This window comes from Salvia miltiorrhiza, chromosome 6 (assembly GCF_028751815.1).
Source record: "Salvia miltiorrhiza cultivar Shanhuang (shh) chromosome 6, IMPLAD_Smil_shh, whole genome shotgun sequence".
Classification (NCBI taxonomy): Eukaryota; Viridiplantae; Streptophyta; class Magnoliopsida; order Lamiales; family Lamiaceae; genus Salvia; species Salvia miltiorrhiza.
Window position 1 is genome coordinate 388,378 of NC_080392.1, and position 12,636 is coordinate 401,013.

The window sequence follows — 12,636 nt, forward strand, 5'->3', positions numbered from 1 at the left end:
ACATGTTCGTAGAGAGGCTAATAAAGCTGCTCATCCTTTAGATAATGTAGCTGCTTGGTCTGATGGTGTGATGATCTGGAAGTCGGATTTTCCTCCCTGACTTACAGATATTTTGTGCATCGCGATTTGATTTAATATTTAATATAAGTTCATCTTTCTTCCTCAAAAAAAAAATATTCATAGAAGTGGAGGAAAAAAAGGCAACTAGCAATAATATTTCCAAGTCGCTTTGTTTGAAAAGGTATCATCACCACCCAGATTTTGAGATCTTATCTGGTTGATTTCTTTTATTTTTATCAAAAACATAAGGTATCATCAATATTTTAATTATTACTTATTTCGCCTTCATCTAAGTACAAGACATATCCAAAGAGTTTTTCTCTTCTTTTCTTTTTCTTCTTTGACTTAGACAAGAGAGATGGATAATTGAATTCTATATCACTCTTTGCAAGAGGTGATATTGCACAGAATTTTCCTGAGTTTACAATATTCCTAAGATTTTTAGATGTTGCAAATATAATATCATATTTGAATTTTTGGTAGTTGTAGCTTTCCCAATTATTTTGATAAAGGGTGTGTTGTCTTTTATGAAAATGGTGAAAAATATTTATTTTCATCTCTTTTCTATTTCTTTCACATGTGATATATAATTTTCATCAAATAGATAGAAAAATTCGAGCAATCTATATTCTTTCATTTTCACTCCAATTTAAGATAATTAATGTTACCATTAGGCAACGGTGTGGTAATTTTTTTTCACCATTGTACTTGTTATTTTCTCATGATAAATTTATGATCAAATAAAATTCGTACTTACAAAACTACGCCATTTCATTATAGCGTATCTGAGTGGTACATATGGGACAAACTTGGACGAAAATTTGGTAATATTGTGATATCAAAAATATGAAGAAATAAATAATTAATGTTATAACTGGTGAAAATTAGAAGGTTTAAATAAACATTATGTTAATTCGGACATTTAATTATTTTTCAATTATACTACATCATACAAGGAACTAGTATTTGCACTCGTGTAATGTACGAAAAATATTTTTATATTTTGTTATATATTAATTTGATTTTTATGTAAAAAAATTCTAAATATAATAAAAATACTGTAATTTAAGATAAATATTTTAGTTTAATATAAAAAAAATAAAAAATAATTCACATTAATAATTTTATTATAATCACAAATTTGCCACTCAATTTTGAAATTGATTTGAAATCAATTTGAAATTGAGAACTCCCTTTTTAATATAGTACAGATTACCGGTTACACACGTCCACTATGTGAAGAAATGATTGGTGCTACTTGATGCAACAAATCAAGTAAGTGTATTCTTTTTCTAAAATTAGTAGGAGAAGAACATGCATTCAATAATATACGCTCTGTCTACAAACAGTTTTATCATACAATTTGTTCTTATATATATACTCACATCATGGAATAAATTACTGCAATAATAATGGTCTCAATTATTGAATCTTGTTGGATTGGCATTTCAAGAAAATGCAGCCAATATATCAAATCATATGCAGTGTACCACGCCTTTGTAGCTCTACGCGTCAAAAATTGGCTCGTGTTGTTATGCTGTCAATTACATAGTAGCATAGTAGAATCAGAATCTCCATGATTTAAATATGGAAATTAAGATAGAAATTTAAATTATTTTGCACTGGTGAAATACAACGATGTGTCCTTTGCTGAAAAATAAAATCATAGTATTTCGCAATGATTTATTGTTTAGTAGTCATCTTATTCCAAAACCATAGTAATATAGAATCTTGATTTTATTCGTGTTATTTGGATATTGACGTGGATGATTTTATGTGGTCATAAAAAAAATACTAAGATTTATTAGTGAACAATTAATTTGATATCATGTATTTTTAAATTAAAATTAATTTTAAATATCGCATCAATTATGATCTTAAATTATCTTTATTTGTAAAATTCCCACCATTTAATTTAAAATCAATTTCAAATTGAACATTAACTTTTTTTTATATATAATATTAGGTATATTCCTTAAAGAAATCATTTATATGTGTGAAACTACGTGTAAATGAAATTTTTGCTCCCATGAAATAACAAACACACATACACCCATCAAACAAACACAGAACAAAAACAAAATAAACAAACAACTTAATTACTATAGACAAAGGCTATGATTCAAACTCATCGATTCCTATCGATGCTACAAAATCTTCAGACAAAGGCTATGATTCAATGATCTATCTGGACATTACAAAATCTTCAATCTGATGTAAATCAAAGTGTGTTAGCCATTCCAAAACATTGCCCTTTTAACACTAGGTTGGTCTATTCTAACTTATATAGTGTATCAGTAGGTTAGAAAACAAAGCATAGGTTAGATACGAAGGCCGAGACTGTGACTGACCTCGTCTATTGTTTGCACTTAGCAGGACTAACAGGGAATTTTTCTTCAGGCTGCTTTCTCCACAAAAAGTTGGAAGCCTCGATCCACCCCGGGTTGACCAGAAACTTGTTCTCCCTCACGGCCCAGCGCGATTTATCTGTCCCAGCATCCCCAGACACCACGTGTGTGACAGATGGATCGATTTCAGTTGAACATGTAGCTCCCAGTTGCTCTGCCATTCTCCACAAGTGGTGGTGCTCGGCTGTGAAGTTGATTGGGATAACACGCGTGAAGACTATTTTGCAATCCTTCAAAACTTCCTTCCGAACAGTTTTTAGCACCTGCAAGTAGAGCATGATATATGATAATGTCATAAATCAGGCAGAACATCTGAAAATCATTCATCACCTCAGATGGTGAAGTAGAATGCAATATAGGCAGCTAAAACTTACTGAATTCTAGCAATGGAATAAGCAGATCACTATTGAAGACCATGAAGTATTTCACTGTATATATGATGGGAACTGATGGATGAACTGAACAAAAATTTTTGGAAATTGCCAGAGTAAATATCAGCCTGTCACCACTTGAGCTATTCATGTGCCAAATATTCCATTGATTCTATGAATATTAACATAGATATTACCAGAATCATTAATAAATAAATTTGGTTGATGTTGATAAAACACTCAGATTCCTTGAACTGGTGCCCTAAAAGAATCCATTCTACTTTTGATTATAATCTCAGACTGGGACTTTCCTTTATTTGAATCTTGTGTTTGCATAGTGTTAAATGTAGAGAAAACAGTCAACAGAGCATTCTCAGCCATTCGACCAAGAGTTACCTGTCTCACATCTCGGTCCTCTAGATTATCCTTGCGTTCCTGAAAGGAAAAACGAAAATCAACAAATAGAGCTAAAAAGAACATGTTGTAGTTTCAACTTAGTTTATAATTAGGGAAAGAAGAAGAGACCATACCTTGTCAAAGAACAAACTGTGTACTTGCTGAAGAACCTTTAGAACAGTGGCCAGAGCCCCCTCAGTCTCACTTTCATCGGTTTTTAGTTGAGAATGTGATTTATAGCTAAAGCCAAAATTCTTACAACTTGAGGCAAAAAAGTGATATCTATCCATCAATATCAAATTCTCCTTGTTCTCTTTCCATACCTAGAAACAGATGAGGGAAATCAATTATTCATGTGCTAGCAAACAACATATTTGACATGAATTCAAGAAGTAGAAGAAGATGCTGCAAAATTCAAATTATAGTATTGTTCATCGAGCAAAAATATCTGAGCCGTTAATATTGTGACACAGGTCCCTGAATTAAAGTTACTCACCGCTTCTGTATCATCAAGGATGAGGACAGCGCTTTCTCGCCCCAAAACAATATCAAGACCCTTTTGATACTTCTGAGTGCAATCACCTTGTGCGATTATTCTGGAATGGAAGTATTTATTTCCAGGGTCAAGTAGATCCGCCATTTCCAATGCATAGGGACGTTCACCCATGGTATATATGTACATTTCAAATAATTTACTAGCTTCTTCCAAGAAAGTGTGTACAAATGGCCTCAACTTAGTCATCATGTGCATCCTGTCCAGTCTGAACAGGCTGGTCTTCAAGGTATCTACTTATAACAAAACTGTGAGTCAAGGAAATAGCATATAGGATAGACTTCAAAACAGAAAAAATTAAGTAAAATCTAGCCCCGTTATAAAATTAAGAACATTCTGAAAAGCAGAACAGAAAAATGATTTCACGTATCACAGCAGAATAGATTACGAGACCAGGTAGCTTAGAAGATTAAAAAGAAAGTACCTGGCAGAGCATCTCTTTGGCTGTTTAAATATGATTCTTCCTCTTTAATATCAATTAGCCGAGATGAATTGAGTAGCGTGTGATCTAAATCAAGGACCAAATATAGCTTTCTTCTATGACAAAGCAAATCCTTGAAATCTTTGTCACGTAGTCGAGCCATCTCATCATTAGCAAGCCTCAGATTCTGCATGGAGAATAATTTACTTCATAACATTTAAGCTTACTATTGCAATATGTTTACTTATGTATTCTCAGCTGTTGAGGAATTCGGCTTCAAGATAGGGGAGATAAAAAGAATGTACACTAACATTGATAAGATCATTGACGCCATTCATGTCAAAATAAGAAGCAAAAATATAAGACATAAAAAAGTGAACAATATGTTCCAGAGAACCTTATCAATGTATTTCAGTGCAACAGCAGAATCATCATCCACTCGTAACCCACATTTCATGCACATTCCAGCAAAAAACCCAGGATGTGGACAGATTTCCTCCTCGGGCAATGACACTGCACAGAAGAATCACACGAGGACGATGAAAAATTCGGGATACATGAACTTTCAAGCAGTAATGTTGATAGGTGCAAGTCAGAAAAATATGAAAAAAAAGAGTTGGAAATCTGATGGAAGGCAGAAAATAAGTAAAATGGAGGACACAAGGGCGAGGGACCCACAGCAAAGTCAAGCAATACAACATAAGCCAACAATAGCATGTCTTATTTTTTGAATAAAGTTATCACAATACATTCTCCAAATTGTAATCAAATACATATCAGGCTCTAAATTACAGCTCCAGAATGTTTTTAAAACATAAATTGTAATCAAATTAGTTTATGTCATCCATTAGACGAGACAATTAATGATAACATGCACATGTAGTGAATGAACTTAAGTTCCTTCTATAAAAGAGGAATAAATAATAAGAAAGTGCTTTGCTGGAGACATAGAACAATGACAAAGAGAATCAAGCACCTATTACGACCATTTTTCAATTTTCATATTCTCCCCTTTCATAAGAGGGGAAGCCAGGTAGATTTCTACTAATTTTTAGCTTTCATGTTCGATAGAATTTTCAAATCATTTTACATACACAGGTAACCAATGGACGGCCAGAGAAAAAAATGAAAAAATAAACTAAATGGATAATGAGCAAGCTACCTTTAATTTCCGACGATGCCCCTTGAGATGAGGAGCTCTGTGGATTTCTTATGCCTGGGTCTAACTCCACCTTCTGCCTTTTAACTCTACAACAATGAGATCATGATGATGGTGATGGTGATGATAATGATTAATAATGATGTAACATTATTTGCAAATTAAAGCATACTATCCATTTACAGAAAAGGCAACAGAAACTGGTAGTATTTGTGTTTTGGCAAGTTTAGGACGACAATTAAATCGTATGAAGAGTGATTTCAGGACAAGGCAATTAAGCATACCTCTCAAGCTCCAAATAGTCACTTCTGTCATCGTCTTCCTCGCTACTCTCCTCTTCTTCTGCAACTTCTTCAGAATCGCCTGAAGAATTAGAAGCAGCATCCAGCTCCGCATCAAGAATTGCTGCAAAGTCATCGCTGCTTGAAGAGTGGACGGGTGAGTCCTCTGCTAAACTCATCTGTCATGACATCCAGAAAATTCATGACTAACAGCTTTCGCTTCACGAACTCTCTCTTTTAAACCAATTACAGCACATATTGTGACACAGTTTCCTGAAGGGCTCCCATCAACTTTATAGAAAAAGTAGTAATAACTAATAACAATAAACATTTATTCTTTGAACCAACTATCTCATGGCATCAGCTAAAACATATTTGAGTGATTCTCCATGAACATGCCTTACACTAATGCCAGCTTATGCAGCTCACAGTACCCCTCAGATCAATTTTATCAGTTCACATTTCACAGTTCCCATCAGTTTTATCAGTTCACAATTCACCGTCCAATTTTATCAACAGTCAAGGAAAAAACAAACCACAAATTCCAAAAAAAAGGCAGAGAAGAGAATGTGAATTACTATTCTAAAATAGTTCGTACATGTATAATCAAAGGGGAAGAGAAGAGAATGTGAATTGCCCGCGGATCCAAAGGGGCTGATTGCGTGAATTGGCTATTCACGATCAATTTGTAATCCCGCAGAAATCATAGTTTAAAACACAACTAGTTTCCTTTAATTTTTTGAGAATAAACGTAACCTGTTTCAACAATATAAGTTGATGCAGCTCGCCGCAAACCAAAAAAAAAACAAACAAACAAACGAAAAAAACACTAAAAACTTCAGTTACTAACCGCCTAAGCTGTATATGAGTGCAGACGGGAGGCGGCGGCCGACGAGAGGAGAAGAGCTGCGATGCAGAAGAATTTTCGAGAATCCACCTTTAACTATGGCAAATACCCGGTTTTCTCAGCCAGCGTAGCCCGGACGGTGGGCGGCGCGGTGGCTGGGCGGGCGGTACGGTGGCTCGGTTGCGGAACGCGCCGGGCGCGGTCTAGGGATTGGCCGGATGCGAGAGGGAGAGGTTTTTCAATTTTTTTCTATTTTTCTTTTTTAAATATTGTAGGATTAACATAAATTAGGGGCCCGCAGTCTACACTCTTCAAGAGTTAAATAAATCAATTTGAATGAGACCGAAGCCAATATTATGTAGGAAACGAGCTCTTAATAATTAATATGGAGTATAAAATATTTGAATATAATTTATGCATTTTCAGAGTTTTGGAATTGATTTTTATAGGGGCTTCAATTATGGTGCTTAAATATGATTGTGAAAGTTCAATTATCTTATAAGTGCAATATAAGTAATTTTTACGTTAAATGAGATTTTCAGTTCATATAATATAAAATTATAAAATGTGGGGTAAGCATTATAGATATTGGAAATCAATAATCGGCCAACAACTTAATTTGTAGAAATTTTTAGTTACTTTTCTAGATTTCCTATAAAAATATCCACGGAGTAAATTTATTATCCATTCTCATCAAACTCATATAGTAACATATACTCCTTTCATCCATGTAAACTTATTTTTAAATATAATTCCATTAATTATTATCCTTATATAATCTTCACTTTTTATACACAAATAACTTCCATTTACTTTGTATTTTAATTTATCTTTATTTTCATGAAATTATTGTTTTTGATTATATAGAAAAACAAATAAAATGAAACGCAATGCCTATAACTTATTCCTAAAAAAAATCACTCGAATAATCTCAACACCCCTTCTTTAGTTTCCCAGTATTTTGTATCGTAGCTCTTCGACCTAGTCTTGGGCCTTGGCAAGTAGAATCTTGACCGTTGATGGCTTCCTCTTGGGCCCACCCCTCTTTGATCAACGACTGCTGATAGCGCTTGAACGCCACAAATAACATGAACACTGAATATCATGTAAAAGAGATTAATATTCAATTAAAATGCATCGAAATTCAGAAAATGCGTCTATATATGAAATAGTAAATCGAATAAATACGTACCCGCCCAAATTCGGACAACAAGGGATGATAAATTCCAAACAAGAGCGAATACGGCAAATCCTACTGCTTTCTTGTGTGAACACGACGCCCATGCATCTCCAAATCGTCTTATCCAAAATATACCTTCGCGTTCAATTTCAAATAAATTTATATTCAATTTAAAAATTGAATGGTGATTTTATGATTATAATAAAATTGAAATTTATTTGTATACTATACATATATTTTCCTTAGTCTTCTTATTTTTTATTTTATTTATTTTTAAAATTGTGAAATTTGATTAATTATATGCATATCAAATTAAAGATATGATAAGACTGCTTCTATTTGATACTATATTTTATGTAATTATTACATTTAAAATGTAAAATTTATACTTATTTAAAGACTAACACTTAAAAAAATTATCTCTTAACTCATCATTTTTTAAACAAATATATTTTTCATTTTTATTTTTGTTTTTCTTTGAATTTTAACTTTTTTTTTCCTTTTTGTTTTTACGAGTGCAAATGCTAATTTCCTTTTAATTTGGTTTAAGAACGTGGGTAAATCTATATATCAAATTAACACACTAATCTTCCTATAATTTATTTGAAAAAATATATAAATAATTAAATATAAACAAAAGGAGAATTACATTAAGTTAGAGACATCGAACTATATTTAACTGTGGTCCAAACTCCAAACTCCAAAATGTGAGCCGAAAATTATCCTACAGTAAATTAACTTTCCTTTTTTTATCTAGATCCTAAAAAAGAAAGAGAATATATTCGTGTCCTAATATACGGCCTAGATTATAATTCCCCAAAATCACCAAAGAAACTATATTTCATTTTATTTTACCCCCAATAATATTGAGGAAAATATTAGTGAATTATGTGGAAAAGTTATAATTGCATAGAATTCAGAGTATATATTTGTTTTTACCGTATGCAGTAATCTGAGAGGAGTACGCTGAGCAGATTTTAGGCACGGTAAATACTCCAATAAATCCTGTCGCAGGGTACACCCACATTAGTAAAAATAAAAATAAAAATAAAAAAGTGATATATTCTCATTTGAACCGTAAATATAAATAATTATTTAAAAGATTAAATGCTCTAACAAGTTTGTGATTGTTTTTATTTATCCAAAATAAATCATTTCCAAGTAAATTGACCTCCTTTCAACAAAAAATCTCATGATTACAATATTGTAAATTTGAATTCTACTAATAATACTGAAAAATTAATACCCAATCATAATAAATTTGCAAAAAGGCATTCATAATGGGTTATTGATACGGCCTCGTGATGAATAAAAAATAAAATTAGAGACTCATCCATCTTGTGACAAAATTAAATAAAGCAATAAATAAACATGTCAACGTCACTTTGCATGTGATCTCGCAATCTCAAAATAATGATACCTAAATTATTTATTCATCAAATGGTGGAGTCTCGTAAAGATTGAAAGCAAAGAAACCCACTGTAAACACCAAATCCCATCATTTCAAAACCAAGATCGTAGTTGGTCAAAAAATATAACAAAAACATAATCAAATATTTCAAAAATAATAAAATAAAACTGACCTATTTTGGCCGTTGTCCAAATAGTAATGGAGCTTCCACACCTTGCCAAAATGAACAGCAGCACTGCCAACTGCCAGAGACACAATTTGTCAATTTTCGACTGAATTTTACAGCCTTCAATTATTCAAATTTTAGAAATATATGGGAAAAAAATACTACGACACGAGTTTTAAGAATTCATGTAAAGTATAGTGCGAATGAAGAAAGAGTCTCACATTGATTGTGACGTATAGTGTGAGAATTAATACTACTACATATTTTTATGGAACGAACGAAAAAGAAAAATTATGCATGTTTTTACGGGACGAGCATAGATATGTACCTTCATAGTGGTGGAAGGGTCGCCCGAGAAAAGGGCTCTCAATTTGAGAAGAAACTCATTCATAAATGGCAGAAGCAATTTCATCACCCAAACTGCTTCTTCTTCACCAATAACACAATCTTGATTTGCACTTGCTGATCCTCTGCCACATTTTCAATCAAAAATATTAAATCCCTTTTTCATCGAATTGCTAATAATTAACGTAAAATCTCTCACTAATTACCTGCTAATAAGGGATCTAAAAAGGAAAATTGCAGCAAGGTAGACAAGTCCCAAGTAGGAAAGCACAGAGATGAAGCTGAAAATTGAAAATGCACAAAATTCTTTGTCAAATTCTCAGTTTCTAATTATTTTAGCTGAAGATAATTAATAATTAAATAAAAAAATTAAACCTGATGTTGAGGCCATTTGTGTATGAAGATGATATGATAGCAAATGCTCCAATCCCAAAAACAAATGCTGATTTTGATACGTCTCTCCACATTACTAGGTTTACTGATTTCAATCAATCAATAAAAATGGTGAAAATCATCATCTAACTGCAAGAACACACACACACACACACAAGTGGCTTCAAAGAACTCACCAAAACTTTGTAGTTTGCTGCTTGTTCTTGGAAAATATTCTGAATCTTGAAATGGGAAGCAAAGAGAAATTGGAGTATTCAAAATTAGATATATATACATATATATATATATATATATAGAGAGAGAGAGAGTGAGAGAGAGATGAGACTTACTAGTGTTGATATTTGTTGGGGTTGGATGAAATCTGGCATGATTTACAGCAGGAGGCGGCTGCTTTCTGGAAATCGATGAAATATGCACTGGTTTTTGATTTCTCTGAATCGATTTCTTCTCTTCAATCACAATTCTCTTCTGCGTGTGATCACCGACAGCAATCTCTTCAACATCAATGCTCTTTTCAACCTCAATTTCCTCATCTCCATCGAAATCCGATTCGTCTCCACCATTGATTTGGGGCACACTGCTCGTAACAGCAGCCTTGATCTCTTCACAGACGCCAACTTCCTCACAATTCTCATCAGATCTCGACTTCCTCTCCCTCTCATCATCGCCATCAGATTTCTCGATTTTCTTCTCATCAACAACAGATGCTCTTGCCAACGCCTCAACGGAGCTGGAATTCAGCTTTCTCAAACTCGATTTCCTGATCGAAACGGGGGTTTTCTTCACCCCGTCGCTCAATTCGTTGATCTGCTCATCCAAATTCCTGCTCAATTCAGATCTCAGAGCCGCAATCTTAACCGGACTCCCATCGGAACCCTCGGATTTCCAAGTTTTTCTCTTCCCGCTCAACCCGTTAGGGCTCTGTTTGGGCTTCTCATTTCTGCAGATATCAATCTCGGCGCTCGTCTCTGCAACCGCAACTGCAACAGCAACAGCAGAAGCAGCAGCAGCGCTATTTTGAGTGTTTTGATCTGAATTTTCATCAGCGGCCTTGAAAACTTTGATGCCGCCTTTGACTTGATCGAGCTTCATCCTGCTCTCCCAAACAGAGCCTGCTTTGGGGGCGCTGCCTCTTCTTCTGCTGCCGCCACCTAAATCCACTGATTCTTTACTACTCATTTTGTGGACCCAGATTTCTCGATGGGCTATTAATGGGATTGTGGCTTCGACCTCAAGAAATTGCACCTGCTGTTCTGAAACTCATGTAGCATTGGGGGTGTAGAGAGAGAGAGAGAGAGAGAGAGAGGAGAGAGATTATTCCGTCTGCGTAGCTCTGTTTTCTTCTTTTTGCCCATAAATGGTGACTTTTACAGAGGTACATAATTTTGATGAATTTATTGACGACAACACTACAACATGATTTCAAAGGATTTTGTTGTTGTCGTGATCTCATAATTTAATCGATGTAAATGCAGTACCATTATTCATTCATTCGGATTGAAGGGGGAATTCAAATAATTTCGAGATTTCTTTAAATATCATATTTGTTTCTTTTTTGGTCGAGTTCTTAAATATTTAGTGGAGATTTTTGCTTACTAAAGAAGCTGTTTTGAAACTTTTTTATTAAAAAAAGATAAAAATGTGACAATGTATTAGGGGTGAGTATCGGTTCGATTCGGTTCGGTGCAAAATCGAATCAAAAACTTAAAACCGAAAATCGAACCGATGGTTAAAATTGGAACCGAACCGCACCAATTGGGGGTCCGGAACCGAATCGAAAAAACCATCGGTTCACCGAACCGAATGATGCAATTTTTTTTATTTTATTTTTTTCGAAAATACTATCAATTAAAAATTGTAAAATAATATAAAAAATTATATATTATAATTGTGAATTAGGGTTTTAGTGTTGGGTTAAAAAATTAGAAAAATAATTATATATAATAAAATATTAATACGTATCGGTTCGGTACGGTTTAAAACCGAACCAAAAATTGGAAATCGATACCAAACCGAAAATTTTCGATTTTTACTTTTCAAAATCGAACTGAAAATCGAACCAATAGAATTGGAACCGAACCGCACCAACTCGATTCGATTCGGTTCGATTTTCAGTATCGGTTCGATTTCTGTTCACCCCAATGTATGGTGGTGGGGTGGAAATGAGATGGGTTTACAATGAAATAGGACATCTTTTGATATTTAATAGTATATCCCCTTTGTCTAAGCGCATATCTGCGTTTTACGAGGCACAGAAAATGTCACAGGCTACCGACTAATAATAATATGTCGAGAAAATAAAATTTGCAAAAGAACTTTATGTAGTAGAATGAATTTTATGGTTATATGTGTCTTGGGCCATTCCATATTCATTGGGCATAAAAAATATCGGCCCATATAAAGAAGAGTTAAACATTTTTCCTAAATATATATATAGAGGGTAATTCTACATATAATTCTTTAGTTTATTCATTATTGCCATCTAATTTCTAAAAATTAATAAAAATATTAGTAATAAAATTACAATTCTATCATCATAGCCGTAAATTAAGATTATATTAAAAGAATACGTCCAAAAAAAAAGATTATATTAAAATAATGTTAATATTAGAATTTGACTTTATGATGAATTTTTAGCTCAAATT

At 33.4% G+C, this 12,636-nt stretch overlaps 2 protein-coding genes across 4 annotated transcripts; both read right to left on the reverse strand.

The window, feature by feature from the left end:
• Window positions 1-2,143: 2,143 nt before the first annotated feature.
• Window positions 2,144-6,894, reverse strand: LOC130987592 (RNA polymerase II C-terminal domain phosphatase-like 4). 3 transcript variants are annotated; one of them, XM_057911179.1, is made up of 10 exons: window positions 6,500-6,815; window positions 6,248-6,405; window positions 5,653-5,828; window positions 5,372-5,457; window positions 4,607-4,722; window positions 4,213-4,396; window positions 3,732-4,021; window positions 3,370-3,558; window positions 3,236-3,274; window positions 2,144-2,731 (listed from the first exon to the last, which is right to left on the reverse strand). In XM_057911179.1, exons 3-10 carry the CDS (start codon window positions 5,826-5,828, stop codon window positions 2,417-2,419), a joined length of 1,395 nt encoding a protein of 464 aa, XP_057767162.1. In that variant the 5' UTR covers window positions 6,248-6,405; window positions 6,500-6,815; the 3' UTR covers window positions 2,144-2,416. The 3 variants fall into 3 exon arrangements, 2 of the variants coding, with proteins under 2 accessions (XP_057767162.1, XP_057767161.1); XR_009089803.1 differs by lacking the exon at window positions 6,248-6,405 and adding an exon at window positions 2,843-2,926 and having other exon boundaries at window positions 2,714-2,731; window positions 6,500-6,846; XM_057911178.1 differs by lacking the exon at window positions 6,248-6,405 and having other exon boundaries at window positions 6,500-6,894.
• A 410-nt stretch (window positions 6,895-7,304) lies between these two features.
• Window positions 7,305-11,555, reverse strand: LOC130987591 (reticulon-like protein B21). The gene is made up of 9 exons (XM_057911177.1): window positions 10,321-11,555; window positions 10,168-10,212; window positions 9,974-10,076; window positions 9,805-9,879; window positions 9,582-9,723; window positions 9,260-9,329; window positions 8,616-8,681; window positions 7,689-7,811; window positions 7,305-7,591 (listed from the first exon to the last, which is right to left on the reverse strand). Exons 1-9 carry the CDS (start codon window positions 11,168-11,170, stop codon window positions 7,428-7,430), a joined length of 1,638 nt encoding a protein of 545 aa, XP_057767160.1. The 5' UTR covers window positions 11,171-11,555; the 3' UTR covers window positions 7,305-7,427.
• Between the last annotated feature and the right edge of the window lie 1,081 nt (window positions 11,556-12,636).

What these genes read in the sequence shown, in the direction of transcription:
- LOC130987592 (XM_057911178.1), bottom strand. Translation starts at nt 5,828, where the DNA reads ATGAGTTTAGCAGAGGACTCACCCGTCCACTCTTCAAGCAGCGATGAC. An exon ending in CACTGAAATACATTGATAAG is followed by an intron (nt 4,397 to 4,606) that starts GTTCTCTGGAAC and finishes TTCTCCATGCAG; the next exon opens with AATCTGAGGCTTGCTAATGA. An exon ending in AGGACCGAGATGTGAGACAG is followed by an intron (nt 2,732 to 3,235) that starts GTAACTCTTGGT and finishes CTCTACTTGCAG; the next exon opens with GTGCTAAAAACTGTTCGGAA.
- LOC130987591 (XM_057911177.1), bottom strand. Translation starts at nt 11,170, where the DNA reads ATGAGTAGTAAAGAATCAGTGGATTTAGGTGGCGGCAGCAGAAGAAGA. An exon ending in CCCAACAAATATCAACACTA is followed by an intron (nt 10,213 to 10,320) that starts GTAAGTCTCATC and finishes TCCCATTTCAAG; the next exon opens with ATTCAGAATATTTTCCAAGA. An exon ending in TTGGACAACGGCCAAAATAG is followed by an intron (nt 8,682 to 9,259) that starts GTCAGTTTTATT and finishes ACCCTGCGACAG; the next exon opens with GATTTATTGGAGTATTTACC.